At 49.6% G+C, this 22787-nt stretch overlaps 1 protein-coding gene across 3 annotated transcripts in view; it reads right to left on the bottom strand.

Annotated features, from left to right (window-relative positions):
- COL26A1 (collagen type XXVI alpha 1 chain) overlaps positions 1-22787 on the bottom strand; it is a 202135-nt gene that overhangs the window by 124288 nt on the left and 55060 nt on the right. For 2 of the 3 annotated variants that reach the window (XM_054496651.2, XM_054496650.2), the window contains exon 2: positions 19768-19890. The exons of the other annotated variant lie outside the window; for it this stretch is intronic. In XM_054496651.2, the coding sequence (XP_054352626.1) occupies positions 19768-19890 (123 nt within the window). The remainder of the gene's footprint in view (positions 1-19767; positions 19891-22787) is intronic. 3 annotated transcript variants of the gene reach the window in all.

The following is a 22787-nucleotide window of genomic DNA, read 5'->3' as shown; positions in this document are numbered from 1 at the left end:
CAGCCACACTGGTCTTCTCACAAATCTCCAGCATACCAGTTTCCTTACCTCTTTTTTTTTTTTTTTTTTTTTCAGACGGAGTCTCACCCCGTCGCCCAGGCTGGAGAGCAGTGGCATGATCTCGGCTCACTGCAACCTCCGCCTCCTGGGTTCAAGCGATTCTCCTGTCTGAGCCTCTCGGGTAGCTGAGATTACAGGTGCGCACCACCACTCCTGGCTAATTTTTGTATTTTTAGTAGAGACGGGGTTTTACCATATTGCCCTCTTAGGGGCTGGTCTTTCTTGCTCTCTCTCTCTTTCTCTCTCTCTCGGTCACCTCCTCCAGGAAGCCTTTCTAAGGCCTCCCACCACATCTGCCCAGCACCCAGGAGGTACATATTACTATCAATTGACTGACCAGGGATCTGGCTCTCCTGGGCCTGTTGGCATCCTTTCAGGATGCAGAGCTGAGGCTTTTCCTGGGTGTTACATTCAGCCTGGTGTGGGTCCAAACAAACCCCAAGGTGGAGTGGTCCTCCCAGAGTCTGTCAGCCAAAACCACCAGACTCCAGGAATGAGATGAAGGTAGGGGAGCCCCTCACTGGTCCCTGGAAAATGTTCTATATGCCCATTTTAAGGATGGCAAAATCAGCTCAGGAAAGAAAGGGGGCTGGGTGCCGTGGCTCACGCCTGTAATCCCAGCAATTTGGGAGGCCAAGACGGGTGGATCACTTGAAGTCAGGAGTTCGAGACCAGCCTGACCAACATGGTGAAACCCCATCTCTACTAAAAATACAAAAATTAGCCAGGCATGGTTGTGCATGCCTGTGATCCCAGCTACTCCGGAGGCTGAGACAGGAGAATTGCTTGAACCCGAGAGGCGGAGGTTACAGTGAGCTGAGATCACACCACTGCACTCCAGCCTGGACCACAAGATTGAGACTGTCTAAAAAAAATACAAAAAGAAAAGAAAGGGGAACTTAAGGGGGCTGTAGCCACTGAATGCCTGCGTGCTAGGCCCACTCACACCTGGGAGTATTACTGTCCCATTTTATGGATGAGAACACTGAGTCCACCAGAGACTGTGAGGCAGGTAGGTGCAGAGCTGGACTTGGTCCACACCATCAGGAAGTGGAGGAGCCAGCCCTGAAACTTCACCCCACCCTTGACTGCATATACCCCATCTTTCCACATATACCCCATCTGCCTCCCTCCCTCTCTGGTTTTCCCAAGTGATGCTTTTTTTTGTTTTGTTTTTGTTTTTGTTTTTTTACTGTTGTTTATTTTTTTTTGAGACGGAGTCTCGCTCTGTTGCCTAGGCTGGAGTGCAATGGCACGATCTTGGCTCACTGCAGCCTTCACCTTCCAGGTTTAAGCGATTCTCCTGCCTCAGTCTCCCAAGTAGCTAGGATTACAGGCATGCACCACCACGCCCAGCTAATTTTGTATTTTTAGTAGATATGGGGTTTCTCCATGTTGGTCAGCCTGGTCTCCAACTCCTGACCTCAGGTGATCCGCCCACCTCGGCTTCCCAAAGTGTTGGGATTACAGGCATGAGCCACCTCGCCCAGCTCCAAGTGATGTTTTTAAAGCAGAAATATCCTTGAACCTCTCCTAGCTTTTCTTCAATCTCAGGACAAGGCCAGGCACAGTGGCTCATGCCTGTAATCCCAACACTTTGGGAGGCCAAGGCAGGAGGATCACCTGAAGCCAGAAGTTCAAGACCAACCTGAGCAACATAGCAAGACCCCCATTTCTACCAAAAATTTAAAAATTAGCCAGGCATAGTGGTGCATGCCTGTAGTCCCCATGTACTTGGGAGGCTGAGGTGGGAAGATTGCTAGAGTGCAGGAGTTTTAGACCAACCTGAGAAACATAGCCAGACCCTGTCTGTTAAAAAAAAAAAAAAAATTAGTGGGGTGTAGTGGCACGTGCCTGTAGTTTCAGCTATTTGGGAGGCTAAGGCAGGAGGATCACTTGAGTCCAGGAGTTTGAGGTTGCAGCGAGCTGTGCATGTACCACTGCACTCCAGCCTGGGCAACAGAGTGAGAACCTGTCTCTTAAAAGAAAAAAAAAATCTTAGGACAATGCCCAAATCCTAAGCCTAACCTTGTGGACTTCTGCCATCTGGCTACTGTACACCTTGGCCATCCCTCCTCCTCTCCTTGGCCACCAGCTCCTCCCCGCCCCCATTCAGAACTCCATCCGCTTCAGAATTCCGCCCCCATTCAGAACTCTGCCCCCATTCAGAACTCCGCCCCCATTCAGAACTCCGCCCCCATTCAGAACTCCATCCGCTTCAGAATTCCGCCCCCATTCAGAACTCTGCCCCCATTCAGAACTCCACTGGCCATGTGTGCATGTGCTCTGTCTCTGCCCAAGACTTGCAGCCTCCCAGAGCTCAGTGAAAGTGCCGCCTCCTCTTAGAAGCCCACCCTGACTAGCCCACACTTGGTCCCTTCCACCCTACAGCAAGCTGACCCTCTTCAATCTACACCCTCAAAGAACCCAGACTTCTCTTCTAAGCACTTATGATTATACACCCATGTATGTAATTATTTGTCTGACATCACTCTCCTCCACGGAGCCACGGGCTGCACCGCCTGCCTAGCTTAGGGCGAGGCACATCGTCTGCACCCAGTGAAGACTGGTGGAAAGAACGAAGCATTCAACGAACAGGGTGCCTGGATGCAGTCTCAGTCTGGGAGTGGCTCAAGCCTGTAATCCCAGCACTTTGGGAGGTCAAGGCGGGCGGATCACCTGAGGTCAGGAATTCGAGACCAGCCTGGCCAACATGGTGAAACTGTCTCTACTGAAAATACAAAAATTAGCCCGGCATGGTGGTGCACACCTGGAATCCCAGCTACTCAGGGGGCTGAGGCAGGAGAATTGCTTGAACTCAGGAGGTGGAGGTTGCAGTGAGCAGAGATTGTGCCACTGCACTCCAGCCTGGTGGACAGAGTGAGACTGTCTCAAAAAAAAAAAAAAAAAAAAAGCTGCAGGGGAGGGCTCCCCTGAGAAATGAGGTCCCCATCACGGAGGTGAGTAAGCAGAGGTCTTGGCTCTCTGGTCTCCAAAGTGGATGTGCCCCAAAGAGTCACGAGGTCCCGCCTCGGGTGCGGGGGGGACATTGCACCATCCAGGGATCGCCTGCTCAGAATGACTCTGCCAGCCCAGAACCTTGCCTGGGGGAGCCAGGTGCCCCTCCCTCACTGGGCACGTACCCCTTCTCAGCCTCCATGCCTGCCCGCCCCCGACTCCTCCTCGGCCTCCATGTCCTCACTAGGAACCCCCACGAGGGGAGAAACAGACTGGGAGGTTCCGAGTCAGGCTGGAGACTCAACAGGAAAGGAGAGTGGAGGTTTCAGAGCGGGAGGCAGAGGATTATTAATCTCTTGATTAATAGCTGCGGGCCAGCGGGGAGGGGAAAGGGGCTTCCCACTGCATTTCTGAGGCCTCCAGCCTCCCCAGAATCCAAGCTAGGCGTTCCTGAGTGCCAGATGGAATGGACAGTGGGCCCAGGGGGCAAGGTCTTCAGTCAAACCTCACCTCACCCTCCGGCCCAGGGTCACAGTCCACCTGGGGGCGGTGCGGGGGCGGGGGAGTACAGTGGATGCAGCCCAGACAGGCCCCCACTGCTTGGGGTGGGCAGCTGTGGTGCGCTTCTCAACCCAAACAGTCCCGCTAAGGAGGAGACGCAGGGAAGAAAGAGCGTGTTTTAAGAAAGCACTTCAATCCAGGACTTTGTGTTGCCTTGCGGGCATCTGTCCTGAACAGCAGGCGACCCAACCAGAGGGGGGAGGCTGGCGGGCAGGGGGCCGTCTGGCAGAGGGGAATGAAGGAGGCAGACGAAGCCCCGGAGAGTTCCAGCAAATCCCTCTGCTCAGCACATCTGGAAAAGGTTGGCTCTAATGCCATCAAAGGACTCCGAGGGGCCTGGGAGACAGCCAAGGGCAGGGAAAACCCGGCCGAAGAAAACTTAACCCCCCGAGTCCCTGGGACTTGTCCTTCTAAGTCTATCAGGCCCCAGAGCCCCAGCCCGTCCCAGCCAGCAGCCAACCGAGGGGCTTAGGAGGGGACTAGGGTGGCGTCAGTGATGCCCAATGCCTGTGACGCCCAACGTCCCCACTGCAATGAACAGAGCCCAGCCGGGGCTGTGATCCACTCCAGAGGAAGGCGGAGGGGTTCTATCTATTTCCCAGGATGGGAAACTGAGACACGGAGGAGGGAAGCATGGTTTGTGCTGTCTGCCTTTGAGTCCCCGACCCTGGCAATAAAGTTACTCAGTCCAGTCCAGTCTCCCAGCCAGCAGGGAGGGGATTGGCCCAGGGTGCCTGCCTCCAGCCAGGGGCTTCCTCCAGGGCCGACTACATGGCCTGAACAGCTGTCTTCTTTTTTTTTGAGATGGAGTCTCACTGTGGCCCAGGCTGGAGTGCAGTGGCACAATCTCAGCTCACTGCAACCTCTGCCTCCCGGGTTTGAGTGCATCTTCTGTCTCAGCCTCCTGAGTAGCTAGGAGCAACCACCATCACACCTGGCTAATTTTTGTATTTCTAGTAGAGACAGGGTTTCACTATGTTGGCCAGGCTGGTGTCAAACTCCTGATCTCAGGTGATCTGCCTGCCTCAGCCTCCCAAAGTGCTAGGATTACAGGTGTGAGCCACCACGCCTGACCCTGAACAGAGCTCTTTCCTCCCCACCAGCATCTCTTCCCCTAGTGAAATCTCCTAGTCCCCCAGGTCTCTGCTAAATGTCACTCCCAAGGGAAACCCACGGACCAGGTCTCCCTCCAATGCTATGAATCTTTGATGAACATATCCTCCCTGCGTCAACCCTGTACACACGAGGAGAGGATCGTGTTCTCTCTACACACTAGTGCCTGGCCCTTCACTGCTCAGACAACATTGAATGAACAACCGAATAGATGAACACATGATCTGCAAAACCCCAGGTAAGGTCACTGTCCCCAGTACACCCAACCGAAGCAGGCAGGTGCCTGCATTCTTGTCCACATCATGATGTTGACTGGGCACCCTGCCTCGCACCCTGTCCCCATGCTCACTAGTGAGCATTAGTTTTGAGTGCCGCCTTCTCTCCTCACCAACACACTCACTCACACACACTACAACATTCCAATATTATTTAAAAAAAAAAATCAGGCCAGGCGCAGTGGCTCACACCTATAATCTCAGCACTTTGGGAGATAGAGGCGGGAGGATCACTTGAGTTCAGGAGTTCAAGACCAGCCTGGGCAACATAGTGAGACCCTGTCTCTACAAAAAATAAGAACAAAAAGAAATTAACCAAGCGTGGTGGCGTGTGCTTGTAGTCCCAGCTACTTGAGAGGCTGAGGTGGGAGGACCACTGGAGACCAGGAGTTGGAGGCTGCAGTGAGCCATGATTATGCCATTGCACTCCAGCCTGGGTGACAGAGCAAGACCCTGTCTCTACAAAGACAAAGAGACAGAGACAGGAGGGAGGGAGGAAGGGAAAAAGAGAGAGAGGTGGGGCGGGGGAGAGAGAGAGAGAGAAGGAAGGAAGGAAGGGAGGGAGGGAGGAAGGAAGGAAGGAAGGAAGGAAGGGGAGAGAAAGAACGAGAGACAAAGAGAGACAGAGAAAGAAGAAAGAAAGAAAGAGAGAGAAAGAAAAAAAGAAAGAAAGGAAGGAAGGAAGGAAGGAAGGGAGGGAGGGAGGCAGGGAAGGAGGGAGGGAAGGGAGTAATCACCAGATGGGAAAATCCACAAAGAAAATGGTTGTATTACAGATACCTATTTTCCTTTCATCTCACAAGAAGATGAACGCATTCATTTAACGAACATTGTTGAGCACCTCAATGTGCTGGTCCATGTAGTAAAGTCCTGGGAATAATGAGATGAGGACAGAGCATCCTGCCTTCAAGGCACTCCCAGGTTGATGGGAAAAGTCAGCCCAGAAATCACTTTCAGTGTTCTGTGGATCCCCCTGTGTGGGCACCCCTGCTGTGGCCTTCCCTCCTGTTGCTGCTCTGACAGGGCCCCCCTCTTTCTCTGAGCCACCCCGCTCGGCTTCTCCAGCACTGGTCCCTGCAGCTGTCCTTTCCCCGCCTGCCCCAGCCTTTCTCCCCTTTCTGAGGATCATTCTCAGTGGTTTATAAGCATCGCTCCCCAAAAACTGCATTTGCCAGGGTCTCCAGTGACCCCAAACCCAATGATTACTCCTCTGCCCTCATCCTATGGGGTGTCTCAGAAGCATCTGGGACAGTGCATTCTCTGTTCCGCCCTCCCTCTGGAAACACCTCCCAGGACACCAGGAGGACACCTGCCTCCCCTCCTAAGCCATACCTGTAAGGCTGGGATGCACAGGACTCTTCTGAGGCCAGTATCCCTTCTCCATTTATTCATCTCCATGGTCACCTCCAGTCCCACGACTTTATTTATTTATTTTTGATGCAGGGTCTGGCTCTGCATCGGGCTGGAGTGCATTGGTATGATCTTGGTTCACTGCAACTTCCACCTCATGTGCTCAAGCAATCCTCCCATCTCAGCCTCCCAAGTAACTTGGATTACAGGTGGCCACCACCATGCCCAACTAATTTTTTCTGTTTTTAGTGGAAACAGGGTTTCACTATGTTGCCCAGGCTGGTCTCAAACTCCTGGCCTCAAGCAATCCATCCACCTCAGCCTCCCAAAGTGTTGGGATTACAGGCGTGAGCCACCACATCTGGCCCAGTGGCATTCTTAACCATAATAAAAGAATGCACTTCTTGACCGGATACAGTGGCTTACGCCTGTAATCCCAGCACTTTGGGAGGCCGAGGTGGGTGGATCACCTGAGATCAGGAGTTCAAGCCAAGGCGGGTGGATCACCTGAGGTCAGGAGTTCAAGACCAGCCTGACCAACATGGTGAAACTCCGTCTCTACTAAAAATACAAAATTAGCCAGGTGTGGTGGCGCATGCCTGTAATCCCAGCTACTAGGGAGGCTGAGGTAGGAGAATCGGTTAAACCCGGAAGGCAGAGGTTGCAGTAAGCTGAGATCGTGTCATTGCACTCCAGCCTGGGCAACAAGAGTGAAACTCCATCTCAAAAAAAACAAACAAAAAAAAGAATGCACTTTTTGCTACCAATGGCATCTTAGGATCTCTGAGATATAGTCTGCCTCTCACTCTGGCTTCTTCCTGGAATCAGCCTCCTACTTGATACCCTTTCCCTATGGATGGCTTACAGGCAACCCAACTCAGCCAAAGCACAGCTGCCGGCTTCCACCTCTCATGCCTGACATCCTCCCAGTGTCCCCATCTCAATAAATGGCATGCCCTGCCAGCCACCTGCTCAAGCCAGGAATTTAGGGTAGTCCCTGAATGCTCCCTGCCATTAAGGGACCAGATATTCCTGTCATCTCAGCTTCCAGAATACCTCATGGATCCACCCGCTTCTCTTCATGTCCTCAGATATCACCCTAGTATGAGCCACCATCATCTCATGCCGGGCCAATGTCCATTCTTCCCACAGCAGCCAGGGATCTCTTCAAAACCTAAATCAGGATGGACACGGTGGCTCATGCCTGTAATCCCAGCACTTCGGGAGGCCGAGGTAAGAGGATCGCTTGATTTCAGGAGTTCAAGACCAGCCTAGGCAACATAGCAAGACCTCATCTCTATTAAAAAAATTATAAAATTGGCCAGGCGCAGTGGCTCACACCTATAATCCCAGCACTTTGGGAGGCTGAGGCAGGTGGATCACCTGAGGTCAGGAGTTCGAGACCAGCCTGGCCAACATGGAGAAACCCTGTCTCTATTAAAAATACAAAAAATTAGCTGGGCGTGGTAGTGGGCGTCTATAATCCCAGCTACTCGAGAAGCTGAGGCAGGACAATCTCTTGAAACCGGGAGGCAAAGGTTACAGCGAGCCAAGATTGTGCCACTGCACTCCAGCCCGGGCAACAAGAGCAAAACTTCGTCTCAAAAAAGAAAAAAAATATTATAAAATTAGCCAAGCATGGTGGTATACACCTGTAGTCCCAACTACTTGGGAGGCTGAGGCAGGAGGATCACTTAAACTCAGGAAGGTCGAGGCTGCAGTGAGCCATGATCACACCATTGCACTCCAGCCTGGGCAACAAAATGAGACCCCCATCTCTAAAACAAACACAAAATTATCACCAGGTAGAGTTTATTCCGGGATTGCAACATTGCTTCAATATTTGAGTTACTCAATGTAGCCATCATATTAACACCATAATGAAGAAAAATCACATGATCATATCAATCAACCCAAAGAAAGCATTTGACAAAATTCAACACCCATGATTAAAAAAAAAAAAAAACACTCTCAGAAAAATAGTAAGAGGAAAACTTCCTTAATTTGATAAAAAGCATCTTTGAAAACCTTACAGCCGGGCATAGTGGCTCACCTCTGTTAATCCCAACACTTTGGGAGGCCAAAGCAGGAAGCTCCCTAAGCTCAGGAGTTCGAGACCAGCCTAGGCAACATGATGAAACCCCATCTCTACTAAAAATACAAAACTTAGCTGGGCATGGTGGCACATGCCCAAAGTCCCAGCTACTGGGGAGGCTGAGATGGAAGAATTGCTTAAGCCCAGGAGGTCGAGGCTGCAGGCTGCAGTGAGCTATGACTGCACCAGTGCACTCCAGCCTGGGCAAAAGAAAAAGAGCTTGTTTCAGAAAAAAAGAAAGAAAAGCAAAAAGAAAACCTTACATTTAATATCATCTTTAGTAGTAGAATGTTTTATTGTGAACAAAGGATTCTCTCCACACTCACCACTCTTATTCAACATAGTGCTAGAAGTCTAGCCAGTACACAGGCAAGAACATAAAATAAAAGGCATACAGGCTGGGCGCAGTAACTCACGCCTATGATCTCAGCACTTTGGGAGGCCGAGGCAGGTGGATCACTTGAGGCCAGGAGTTCGAGACCAGCCTGGCCAACATGGCGAAACCCCATCTCTACTAAAAATACAAAAAAATTAGCAGGCATGGTGGTGGGCCACCTGTAATCCCAGCTGCTCAGAAGGCTGAGGCAGGAGAATTGCTTGAACCAGGAGGTGGAGGTTGCAGTGAGCTGAGATCGCACCACCGCACTCCAGCCTGGGGGACAGAGTAAGACTCTGTCTCAAATAAAATAAAATAAAAATCATACAGATTAAAAGGAAAGAAATAAGACTGTCTCTATTGACAAACGACATGATTGCCTCCATAGCAAATCTCAGGGAATCTACAAAAAACCTCTCAGAACTGGTGAGTTCAGCTGCATTACAGGATACAAGATCAATATATAAATATCAATTGTGTTTTTATAAACTAGCAAAGAACACATGGACATAGAAATTAAAAATACTGGCTGGATGTGGTGACTCACACCTGTAATCCCAGCAGTTTGGGAGGCTGAGGCGGGCAGATCATGAGGTCAGGAGTTCGAGACCAGCCTGACCAACATGGTGAAACCCGTCTCTAAAAAAAAAATACAAAAATTAGCTGGGCGCAGTGGTGCATGCCTGTAGTCCCAGCTACTCAGGAGGCTGAGGCGGGAGAATCACTTGAACCCGGGAAGCAGAGGTTGCAGTGAGCTGAGATCGCACCACTATACCGCACTCCAGCCTGGGCGACAGAGTGAGACTCCGTCGAAAGAAAGAGAGAAAGAAATTAAAAATACAGCTTTACAAATTTTACCAAAAAATACCACTGACAATCACTCAGAAAATGCAATAATTAGGTGTGAATCTAACAAAATAAGTATAAGATTTGTATGCCCAAACTACAAGATATCAAAGAAATCAATGAAGAAAGCTGGAAGAAATAAAAAGATCTAAGTAAATGGAGAGATATACCACGTTCTTGGATTGGAAGACTCAACATGCTAAAAATACCAATTCTCCCCAAATAGATATACAGGTTAAATGCAATTCCTATAAAAAAAATCTCATCAAGACTTTTGGTAGATATAGACAAGATTATTCTGAAATTTAAATGAAAAGACAAAGGAACTGTAATAGCTAAAACAATTCTGGAGGCCGAGCATGGTGACTTACTCCTGTAATCCCAGCACTTTGAGAGACCAAGGCAGGAGGACTGCTTGAGGCCAGGAGTTTGAGACGAACCTGGGCAATGTAGCAAGATCCTATCTCTACAAAAAAAAAAATTCTTTTTAATTATCTGGGCATGGTGGCATGTGCCTGTAGTCTCAGCTACTCAGGAGGCTGAGGCAGGAGGATCACTTGAGCCCAAGAAGTCAAGGCTGCAGTGAGCTATGATTGAACCACTACACTCCAGCCTGAGCGACAGAGCAAAATCCTGTCTCAAAAAAAAAAGAAAGGAAAAAAAAAGAATAAAGTGAGAAGAATCAATCTATCTGATTTCAAAACTTATTATATAGCCATAGTAATCAAGACTGTGTGGTATTGGCAAAACACTAGTTACGTAGATCAATGGACCAGAATGGAGAACTTAGAAAAAAAAATGTCCAAGTGATTTTTGAGAAAGATATAAAAGCAATTCAATAAAGGAGACGTCTTTAACAAATGGTGCTAGAACAATTAGGCATCCACAGGCCAAAAAAATAAACCTCAACCTAAACCTCACACCTTATGCAAAAAATAACTCAAAATGTATGATGAATTTAAATGTGAAACAGAAAACAATAAAACTTTTAGAAAAAAAAACAGAGGCCAGGCGTGGTGGCTCACACCTGTAATCCCAGCACTTTGGGAGGACGAGGTGAATGGATCACTTAAGATCAGGAGTTTGAGACCAGCCTGGCTAACACGGTGAAACCCCGTCTCTACTAAAAATACAAAAATTAGCCAGGCGTGGTGGCAGGTGCCTGTAATCCCAGCACTCAGGAAGCTGAGGCAGGACAATTGCTTGAACCTGCACGCAGAGATTGCAGTGAGCCAAGATCACGCCACTGCACTCCAGCCTGGCAACAGAGTGAGACTCTGTCTCAAAAAAAAAAAAAGAAAAGAAAAAAAGAAAGAAAGAAAAAGAAAATTGATAAATTAGATTGCATCAAACATAAAAACTTTTGCTCTTCAAAAGACTGTTTAGAGGATGAAAATACAAGCCAGGGAATGGGATAAAATTATTTGCAGGCCAAGTGCGGTGGCTCATGCCTGTAATCTTCACACTTTGGGAGGCCGAGGCAGGAGGATTGCTTGAGTTGGAGACCAGTCTGAGCAACATAACAAGACTCTGTGTCAACACACACACACACACACACACACACAACGACCAAAAAAGACTGCAAAAACCACAACCTTGCACAAAGTCCACCACAACCTTACACACGCACAAAAATATATTTACATCTACCCAGCGACTACCTGTCCAACCTTGAACTGACACCACCCTTGTTTTTGACACTTGTAGCCAAGGATAATTGATTCAGAACAATTATCTACTTTTCATTTTTCTTTAAAAACCCTTATCTTCCTTTTCCTCCCTGAATACCCGCATCGTTTACTATGCGTGCATACTCCCGTTGCAATGCCCATTCCCAAATAAATGTCATTCTCTTTGCCTTTTTTTTTTTTTTTTTTTTTTTTTTTTGAGACAGGTTCTCACTGTGTTGCCCAGGCTGGAGTGCAGTGGCGCAATCATAGCTCACTGCAGCCTCAAACCTCCCAGGTTCAAGCCATTCTCCCACCTGAGCCTCCTGAGTAGCTGGAACTACAGGCATGCACCACCACACCCAGCTAATTTTAAAATTTTTGTAGAAACAAGGTCTCACTATGTTGCCCGGGCTGTCATTTCTTTCAGAGGGCTTCTCTCTGTTGCTTAAGTTGACACCTCCAACTCCCAAAAAAGGCTCGGGTACAAGCTGGAAGACACTTACCCTTTTCTCTTTCTTGTGTTATCATGACAATAAATCTAGAATATACTCACGCCAGAGAGATCACTAATGTGTAAAATAGCGAAAGAAATGTGTCGCAGGACGAGGGGAACCAGGAAAGGCTATTTACATCAGTCACACCATGAGGAGCAGACTCCATTCTCTTTTCCACACAAAAGTTTTGAGCCAACACAAATGAAAGCATCCAAAATGCTTCAAAGAACGAAGGGAACCAGAATTGGGTCCCCTACAGCTCCTGAAAATGGTGAAGAGAGCCAGATGCAATGGCTCACACCTGTAATCCCAGCACTTTGGGAAGCCGAGGTGGGAGGATCACTTGAGGCCAGGAGTTCAAGACCAGCCTCGGCAACAAAGCAAGATCCCATATCTAAAACAAATAATTTTTTTTTTTTTTTAAGAAACAGTTTCACTCTGTCACCCAGGCTGGAGTGCAGTGGAACGATCTTGGCTCACTGCAATCTCTGCCTCCTGGGTTCAAGTGATTCTCATGCCTCAGCCTCCTGAGTAGCTGGAATTACAGGTGCCTGCCACGACGCCTGACTAATTTTTGTATTATTAGTAGAGATGGGGTTTTACCATGTTGGCCAGGCTGGTCTCGAACTCCTGACCTCAAGTGATCTGCCCACTTGGGCCTCCCAAAGTGCTGGGATTACAGGCAGGAGCCACCATGCCCCGCCAAAAAAAATTTTTAATTAACCAGGTGTGGTGGCACACACCTGTAGTCCCAGCTACTCAGGAGGCTGAAGAGGAATGGCCACTTGAGGCCAGGAGTTCAAGACCAGCCTGGACAACAAAGCAAGATCTCATATCTACAAAAACAAAATTTTTTAATTAGCCTGGCATATGGCATCCATCCATCATGGCACCCAGTTGGGAGGCTAAGGCATGAGGATCACTTGAGTCCAGGCATTCGAGGCCACAGTGAGCTATGATTGTGCCACTGCACTCCAGTCTGAGCAACAGTGAGGCTCCCTCTCTTAAAAATAAATAAATAGGTAAATGGTGAGGGGGAACAGACAAGAAATACACACATTTGCAAATTTCTATGTAAATGCTGGGGGTGAAATGTAGCAAGACACACTGAGCAGGCAGGATGGTAAGCAACAGAGTGCAACACAAGGCGGCTACAGGGGGCCCAGCTGGGGTTTGCCACCCTAACCTCAGAGAGCCGAATGCAAGATCAAGGCATGCCTAGGCCGGAACTGCCTGCTGGGAGCTGCCTCGGGTGACGTGCTGGGACCTGCTTCTGATTCTCTTCATAGCTCACCCATGCTTTGGCCTCAGTCTGCATTCCCAGGGTTCTTATTACAGCAATGCTCAGTGCAGGACCTTCCCCTGCAAACCTCACATCCCCTTCCAAGAACCTCTTGAGGCAGCCTTCTATCACCACCATCTTAGCACTGGAGAAACTGAGGCTCAGAGGAAAAACGTTGATCAATGAGACATCCAGGGAAGTCTGCTCGGGGTTCTGGAAAAGGCTGTACTCTATGATAGGAGAAAACTGCGTCCCATCCCCTTCCTCTCTTTTTTGGGACACCGTGGTGTGAGACGTGATGCCTGGAGCTGCTGCTGCCCTTGTGTGACCATGGTGGACACACAGGTGTGGATGCAGAGTTAAGTCAAAGGATCCCAGGATCTTCACGAGACCTGGCCGCCTCTCCCAGATAGATCGTGAGATGAATATTCCCCCGTTATTGAAGCTTCTTTTGGTAACGTCATTTACGGTGATGACACAAGCCATTGTGAGCCATGGGGAAACCAGCAAACAAGACAGACCCTGCCTCAAAGTGCTCCCAGGAATCTTCCAAGTTCCTCCCACCCAGGCTCTGCTCGCTCAGGGAATTCCACCCAGCACACAGACTCTTGCAGCAAACAGACTCTTAAGAAAACTGAAAAACTATGCTAAAAAATTATGCTGGCCTGGCACAGCAGCTCATGCCTGTAATCTCAACACTTTGAGAGGCTGATGGGCAGATCACTTGAGGTCAGGAGTTCGAGACCAGCCTGGCTAACATGGTGAAACCCTGTCTCTACTAAAAATACAAAAATTAGCCAGGTGTGGTGGCACGCACCTGTGTTCCCAGCTACTCAGAAGTCTGGGGTAGGACAATCGCTTGAACCCGGGAAGCAGAGGTTGCAGTGAGCTGAGATCACACCACTGCACTCCAGCCTGGGTGATAGAATGAGACTCCGTCTCAAAAAAAAAAAAAAAAAAAAATATGCTAAGAAGCACTGGGGGCCAGGCATGGTGGCTCATGCCTGTAATCCCAGCACTTTGGGAGGCCAAGGGAGGCCGATCATTTGAGGTAGGTCAGGAGCTCAAGACCAGCATGGCCAACATGGTGAAACCCCATTTCCACTAAATATACAGAAAGAAAAAATTAGCCAGGTGTCCTGATGGACCTGTAGTCCCAGCTACTTGGGAGGTTGAGGTGGGAGGATCACTTGAACCTGGGAGACAGAGGTTGCAGTGAGCTGAGATCGCGCCACTGCACTCCAGCCTGGGTGACAGAGTGAGACTCCATCTAAAACAAAACCCAGAGTTCTCTGACATCTCTGATCTGATTTCATCCTCCTAACCTAACCATCAATTCAGTAATGCTGCTTCATCTCCTGCAAGCCAGGTATTGGGAACACAGCAGCCAGTGAGACAGTCCCCGACCTCCTAAGGCTCCCAGACTAGCAGAGAGGGCAGATGATGAGCACTCCTGCCAGGGAATGAACACCGCCTCCCAGGTTAAAGCGATTCTCCTGCCTCAGTCTCCTGAGTAGCTGGGATTAGAGGCACCCACCACCACACCTGGCTAATGTTTGTATTTTTAGTAGAGACAGGGTTTCACCATGTTGGGCAGGCTGGTCTCGAACTCCTGACCTCGTGATCCACCCATCTCAGCCTCCCAAAGTTCTAGGATTACAGGCATGAGCCACCGTGCCTGGCCAAAAATTTTTTTTAATTAACTGGGCATGGTGGTGTGTGCCTGTAGTCCCAGCTACTCAGGAGGCTGAGGTAGAAGGATTGCTTGAGCCCAGGAGTTCAAGGCTGCAGTGAGCTATGATCACACCACTACACTCCAGCCTGGGGGACAAAGGGAGATCCCGACCCTTATAAAATAAAATAAAATATCCCTCCAGCTTCTGTGGAGAGAAGGAGCTAGAGCGGGGCGGGGTGCGGAGTGGGGAGACCAGTGAGATGGCTGCCACAAACCAGATGCTTCTTATAGGCAAGGCCAGCAAAACCAGGACCTGAGACGAGAATGCATATGGAACCCCAGGTGACCAAAGGATAATGCTGCAACCTGCTGTCATCTTGCCTCTCCCTGCCCAGACAGCAACCCTGAGACAGAGGGTGTACACCCAATTTTAGCTCATTTATGAGTTACTAGAGAGAAAGAAAAGTGTGTTAACCCCTCCTTCCCTAATAAATTATTAAATTTTTTTTGAGACGGAGTCTTGCTCTGTCGCCCAGGCTGGAGTACAGCGACATGATCTTGGCTCAGTGTGGCCTCCGCTTCCCAGGTTCAAGTGATTCTCCTGCCTCAGCCTCCTGAGTAGCTGGGATTACAGATGTGCATCACCACACTTCGCTAATTTTCGTATTTTTAGTAGACACACGGTTTCACCATGCTGGCCAGGCTGGTCTCGAACTCCTGACCTCGGGTGATCCACCCTCCTTGGGCCCCCAAAGTGCTGGGATTACAGGTGTGAGCCACCGCACCCGGCCCATTCCCTAGTAAAATATAATAACAGCAGAAATTATGACAATTAAGATCAGCAATTTGGGATTTCTCTAAAAGAATGAAAATTAAATTTTATTATTTTATTTATTTATTTATTTTCAGGCACGGTCTCACTCTGTCACCCAGGCTGGAGTACAGTGGCACAATCACAGCTCACTGCAGCCTTGAACTCCTGGGCTCAAGCGAAACTTCCACCTAGGCCTCCCAAGTACAGGTGCGCACCACAACCCATGGCTAATGTTTTTTTAAAAATTTGTAAAAATGGGGTGGGTCTCACTGTGTTGCCCAGGCTGGTCTCGAACTCCTGGCCTCAAGCAATCCTCCTGCCTCAGCCTTCTACGTAGCTGGGACTACAGGTGTGAGCCACTGCCACTGGCCAAATTGTTTTAATTAGCAAGGTTCCCACTAGTTATGTGTTGTAGGCAAAGGGGAGACTTATGACAAATTCATGTCAGCCCTGACTGAATGTTCTGTTTTTGCCTCCGAACTCCAAGGAGTGGGTGAGAAGAACTCCCTGGAAAGTCAGTGAACACCCACATCGAAGACCCCAGTCCTTTTTTTTTTTTTTTTTTTTTTTTTTGCGATGGAGTCTCGCTCTATCGCCCAGGCTGTAGAGCAGTGGTGCGATCTCGGCTCACTGCAACTTCCGCCTCACAGGTTCAAGCAATTCTCCTGCCTCAGCCTCCCGAGTAGCTGGGATTACAGGCATGTGCCACCACACTCGGCTAATTTTTTTGTATTTTTAGTAGAGACGAGATTTCACCATATTGGCCAGGCTGGTCTCAAACTCCTGACCTTGTGATCCGCCCACCTCAGCCTCCCAAAATGCAGGGATTACAGGCATGAGCCACCGTGCTGGGCAGGACCCCAGTACTTCTGAAACATTGTTCAGATAATTACTTAAGTGGTAAAGGAGAGAACAACCGTGCAACGTTAATGATCACTTGAAAAATTTTCAATCCAGGTCAGTGATTCAGGGGCTAGCTTGTCCAGCTTTTCTTATAGGTGCATTATTGTATTTTTCTTTCTTTCTTTCTTTTTTTTTTGAGAAGAAGTCTCACTCTGTCGCCCAGGCTGGAGTGCAGTGGCACGATCTTGTCTCACTGCAACCTCCGCCTCCCGGGTTCAAGCAGTTCTCCCTGGGTCAGCCTCCTGAGTAGCTGGGATTACAGGTGCCTACCACCACACCCAGCTAATTTTTGTATTTTTAGTGGAGACAGGGTTTCTCCATGTTGGCCAAGCTGGTCTCAAACTCCTGACCTCAGGTGATCCACTTGCCTCAGACTCCCAAAGTGCTGCAATTGCAGGCGTGAGCCACCGCGCCCGGCTGCGTTATTGTGTTTTGATAGTGTAACAACTTTAACTTGTTGAAACCAGGCATGGTGGCTCACACCTGCAATCCCAGCACTTTGAGAGGCTGAGGCAGGAGGATCCCTTGAAGCCAGGAGTTCAAGACCAGCCTGGGCAATGTGGCGAGACCCCTGTCTCTACCAAAAAAAAAAATAATTAGTGGGGCATAGTGACACATGCCTGTAGTCCTAGCTACTCAGGCTGGCGCAGGAGGATCATTTCAGCCCAGCAATTGAATGCTGCAGTGAGCCATGATTGCACCACCGCACTTCAGCCTGGGCAACAGAGCAAGATCCTGTCTCCAAAAAAAAAAAAGAAAGAAAGAAAGAGTAGGACAGCCACTTCTCCAACACAGCTCTGAGCCAAAGCCCAGCCTGTCAGGGTCACAGACAGATCAGACTTCAAAGACTTTTCTTCTCAGAAGCTGTTCCCAAATCAAGAGGCCATGACCTAGTAATCTGAAACTCCCTGCTGATGAGAAAGGCAAGAGGGTCTTGGAATTTAGCTCCTGGGGAAGTGGGGAAGGCAGGGGATAGGGAGTGTCTGTACCCTCTGCTGAAAAGGAAAAAGCCTTTTTTTTTTTTTTTTTTTTTCATTTTGGACCCACTGGCCATCTCTCTAGTATAGCATTTAAAAGCAGCTTTTTTTTTTTTTTTTTTTTTTTTTTGAGATGGAGTTTTGCTCTTGTTGCCCAGGCTGGAGTGCAATGGCACAATCTCGGCTCACTGCAACCTCTGCCTCCCAGTTCAAGTGATTCTCCTGCCTCAGCCTCCAAAGTAGCTGGAATCACAGGTGCCCACCACCACGTCTGGCTAATTTTTGTATTTTTAGTAGAGACTGGGTTTCACCATGTTGGTCGTGCTAGTCTCGAACTCCCGAACTCAGGTGATCCGCCTGCCTCAGCCTCCCAAAGTGCTGGCATTACAGGCGTGAGCCACCGCACCTGGCAAAAGCAGCTATTTCTAATAAAACTGAAAATGAATGACATTCTGTTTACCTAGCCATTCCCCTTGCAGAATGACCTGTATCAAAACACTTGCATGCAATAGGGGCCCCAAGTGAAGCATCTCTACTATTAAAGAAGAATGAAAATAGGAAATCACCATTTGGCAAACACCATAGCATTAACTGTTGCAAGCAATATGATAGTATGATGAGAAACAGGATGTTCGTATAGGTTTAAAATGTCTCCCCACAACATACATATAAAGGACAAAGGGAAAGATAATTACGCAACAGTGGAGAAACCTGGTAGATACCGTCGTAAGCAAGCAATCAAAGTTAACATCACCAGTCAGGAGACGTAGCAATTTCTTTTTTTTTTTTTTTTCCAGGCTGGAGTGCAGTGGCGCAATCTCGGCTCACTGTAATCTCCACCTCCTGGGTTCAAGTGATTCTCCTGCCTCAGCCTCCTCAGTAGCTGGGATTGCAGGCGCCCACCACCACGCCTGGCTAATTTTTGTATTTTTAGTAGAAACTGGGTTTCGCCATGTTGTCCGGGCTGCTCTCAAAGTCCTGACCTCAAGTGATCCACCCGTCTCATCCTCCCAAAGTGCTGGGATTACAAGCGTGAGCCACCGCACCCCGCCAAGATTAATTTAAATCAGTAGACTTGGAGTAAAGCAGGTTGCCCTCTTTAATGTAGGTGGGCCTTGTCCAGTCAGTTGAAGGCTTTAAGAAAAAGACTGACTTCCCCGGAGGAAGGAGGCATTTGACCAGCAGCCAGCCTCTCATCTAAAGCTGCAACATCAGCTCTCTTCCCTGAGTCTCAGCCAGCCAGCCCACCCTGCGGGTTTGGAATAATCGCCAGTCTCCATAATCATACAAGCCAATTCCTTACCATTTCAATCTCTCTCCCACTCTCCCTCTCCCCCAACCCTTCCTATTGGTTCTGTTTCTCTGGAGAACCCTGACCCAGGCAAAATGTCCTGTTAGGGAGGGCACAAAGGAGGGGAAGGGATTTGGAGTTTGAGGACAGCAGCTCCACGGTGCTTGGGGTAGAGGCCCCAGGCTGGGCGGGCTGTGGGGACAGTGGTTTGGGGAAGCCAGTCCCTGGAGCTAAGCAGGGCCTGGAGAGGAGGAAGAAGGGAAAAAAAGGAGAGTTGGAACTTTGGAGACCCTGAATGCTGGTGTCTGACAGCAAGATCTCTCTCTGCAGATGCTGAAGAGTCCCTGAGGCCTGTGGTCTAGTCAGGGCTGGTGAGAGGGAAGGGCTGACTATGGGCGGAGCTGGTGAGAGGGAGGGCCTGGCGAGGGGTGTGGCTGGTGAGGGGCGTGGCTGGTAGGGGCAGGGCTGGTGAGGGGCATGGCTGGTGGGGGCAGGGCTGGTGAAGGGTGGGGCTCATGAGGGTCAGGGCTGGTGAAAGGCAGGCCTGGTGAGGGGCGGGTCCAGTGACAAGTAGGGCCAGTGAGAGGGACATGCCTGGTGTGTGGGGCAGTGCTGCCAGGGGCGAGGCCTGTGATGGATGGGGCCAAAGACAGTGGATTTCCAAGGTCATTGTAGCCCCTCATTCCAGCCTGGAGCCACAAGGCTGGCTGGTTCCCTCTTCAGCCCCACCTGGCCTTCCCCGACCTCAGATCTCATACCCCACTCATCTGTGGTGGTATTCTGTCTGTCAAACACCCACTGGGTTGTGTGGTTCTGTTGCGGTGGGAGCATGTCTCTGACATCTTTGCACACACATATATACCCTATATACACACACCCATGCCTTATATACAGAAGGTGCTCCATAAATGCATGCTCAGCCTTTGTCTGTGAGCACAGCCCAGCCTCTCCCAGAGCCATCCTGGGACTGGGTTTGTCCGAGGGAATGGGAGGAAAGGGCAGAGCGGGCTAGCCCAGCAGCCTTTACCTTACGAGGTTGGCGCAGGGCCCCGGCCACCGGCAACTCTGGTACACGCGCTGGACCACCGTCTCCGAGCCATTCTGCACCTGGCAGGACACCGTCCGTGTCACCGTGTGATGGCACCAGTGCCTGTGGAGACAGCAACAGTCACATGAGCCCTGCCTGTTCCCAGAGCTGCCAACTTCGGGTCAGGGCGTCGTGCTGGACAGGGAGGTGCCCCTGCAAACCTGGGGTGGAGGCTCACTCTCTTGGATGAGGGGCCCACTGAGACCCTCTCTCTCGGTCTGAGGGGAAGAGAGAACACTTGCAACCCTTGGCCACCAAGCCTTGGCATCATTCCTGTCACTGACCACTCAGTGCGGAATTGGTGAGAAAGACTCAGCCCTGCCCATGGAAATCTCACCCTGGTGGGGAGAGGAGATGACACAGTCCATAGGAACAGCAGGTGACAGGTTCCACCACATGGTGAACACAAGAGCTACAGGAACGGAGCATGGCATCTCATCCAGCAGGCCCTGAGGCCACCAGCTGAGTAGTGCAAGATAAGTTAGCCAACCGACCAACCAACCGACCAACCGACCAACCGACCAACCGACCAACGTGTCGGGGCCATGAGAGGGGACGAAGTCAGCAGGGGAGACAGCAGTGTAACAGGCACAGAGCAGAGAGAGACCGTGGCAGGTCTAGAGACTTGCCTGTAATGAGAAGTGGCCTGGCCAGGCACAGTGGCTCACACTTGTAATCCTAGCACTTTGGGAGGCTGAGGCAGGAGGATCTCTTGAGCCCAAGAGTTCAAGATCAGCCTGAGCCACATAGTGAGACCCTGCCTCTACAAAATAAAAATTAAAAAATTAGCCCAGGCGTGGTGGCGCACACATGTAGTCCCAGCTACTCAGGAGGCTGGGGCAGGGGGATGGCTTGAGCTCAGGATCATAGTGGCTATGATCATGCTACTGCACTACAGCCTGGGCAACAGAGTGAAACCCTGAAGAGAGAAGGAGAGGAGGGGAGGGGAGGGGAGGGGAGGGGAGGGGAGGGGAGAGGAGGGAAAGGGAGGGGAGGAGAGGGGAAGGGAGGGGAGGGGAGGAGGAATGAGAGAGAAAGAGAGAGAGAGGGAGAGAGGGAGGGAGGGAGGAAGGGAAAGAGCCAGAGAGAGAGAGAGAGAAAGAAAGAAAGAAAGAGCCAGACGGCTGAAGGAAGGGGAGGAGCCAGGAGAAAGGAAGAGACATGTGACCTGCCAGGCTAGGGAATAAATGCCTTCAGAGTACAAGAAGCAAGGGGCAGCAAGCTTGGGCAGTGGAGAGGAGGAGGGAGGAAGGGACGTACACAAACAATACGTGATCAGGTCAAGGTGTTCCCACCTCCTCCTCCCATTCCCATAGCCTAGAAATTGAAAATTGAAAAATAAATCCCTGGCCAGGTGGTGGCTCAGCACTTTCAGGAGCCGAGGAGGATGGATCACTTGAGCCCAGGAGTTTGAGACCAGCCCAGGCAACATAGCAAGACCCCATCTCTACAAAAATATTTAAAAATTACCTGTGGTGGCACACACCTGTAGTCCTAGCCACTCAAAAGGCTGAGGCAGGAGGATCACTTGAGCCCAGGAGGTTGAGGCTACAGTAAGCTGTGATCATGCCACTGCACTCTAGCCTGGGTGACAGAGCGAGACCCTGTCTAAAAATAATAATAAAATAAAATAAGAAAAATAAATCCTTAAGGCCATTGGAAAGAGAAGCAACGGGCCAGACATTTGGAGGGGTCCCTAAGAGACAGAAAGTAGATGGGCCCACATTGAAGGCAAAAATCACAGCCAGAAACACACAAAAGAGGACCGGGGCTGAAGCTAGGAGCCACATGGGGGCGCAGATGCAGATGAGGAGGTAGGGAGGGACCCAGAGGTGACCATCAGAGAGATTGGTTAGGGTACCACTATAGAAGGAACTGGACAGGTAGGACCCGGGTCCTTGTCCTTGCTGGTTTCAGAAATCAGGCATTGGAGGCCGAGTGCGGTGGCTCACACTCATAATCCCAGCATTTTGGGAGGCCAAGATGGGAGAATCACTTGAGCCTAGGAGTTCTAGACTAGCCTGGGCAACATAGCAAGATCCTGTCTCTATAAAAATTATATATATATGGCCGGGCATGGTGACTCATGCCTGTAATCCCAGCACTTTGGGAGGTCAAAGTGGGTGGATCACCTGAGGTCAGGGGTTTGACACCAGCCTGGCCAACATGGAGAAACCCTGTCTCTACTAAAAATGCAAAAACAAATAGCTGAGCTTGGTGGCACACACCTGTAGACCCAGCTACTTGGGAGGCTGAGACAGGAGAATCACTTGAACCCAGGAGGCAGAAGTTGCAGTGAGCCAAGATCGCACCACTGCACTCTAGCCTGGGTGACAGAGTGAGACTCCATCTCAAGATACAGATATATTATAGATATAGATATCTATAGACATATCTCTATATCTATGTCTATATATATAGATATACCTGTATCTATAGACATGTAGAGATACATAGATATGATAGTGCCACTGCACTTCGGCCTGGGTGACAGAGCAAGACCCTGTCTCTATGTAAAAAAAAAAAAAAAAAAGATATCAGGCATTGGATTCACCTGTCCTAAGGTAGATATGGTCACAGGAGTGGGTGCTGGGTGACCTCAAAAGCTGGTGACCTTTCGGTCTTGGGGGATTGAAAAAAGAAAAAAAAAAAAAAAAAGCTTGTGACCTCCAGGAGAAACAGGGTCACTCTCAAAGTCAGACAGATAAAGGAATTCTTACACACTTGTTTCCCATTCTTCATCCATACCTCCAGCCCACCAACAGACAAATTCTCAGGAAACAGAAACAAGCTAACGGAAAACCCCAGATACCAAGACTTTCAAATTATTTGAGGAAAAAAGGCCAGTATCATGGAAGAAAGGCACCAACTCAACAGGCAATAAATCACATCCCCTTAAAAAATAGTAAAGCAAATAGATGGAGACAATTTTTTAAAGCATAATTAATGTCCTCAAAGAA

The sequence above is a fragment of the Pongo pygmaeus genome, chromosome 6, assembly GCF_028885625.2.
Source record: "Pongo pygmaeus isolate AG05252 chromosome 6, NHGRI_mPonPyg2-v2.0_pri, whole genome shotgun sequence".
NCBI classification, from domain to species: domain Eukaryota; kingdom Metazoa; phylum Chordata; class Mammalia; order Primates; family Hominidae; genus Pongo; species Pongo pygmaeus.
This window is presented reverse-complemented; position numbering and strand designations above follow the sequence as displayed.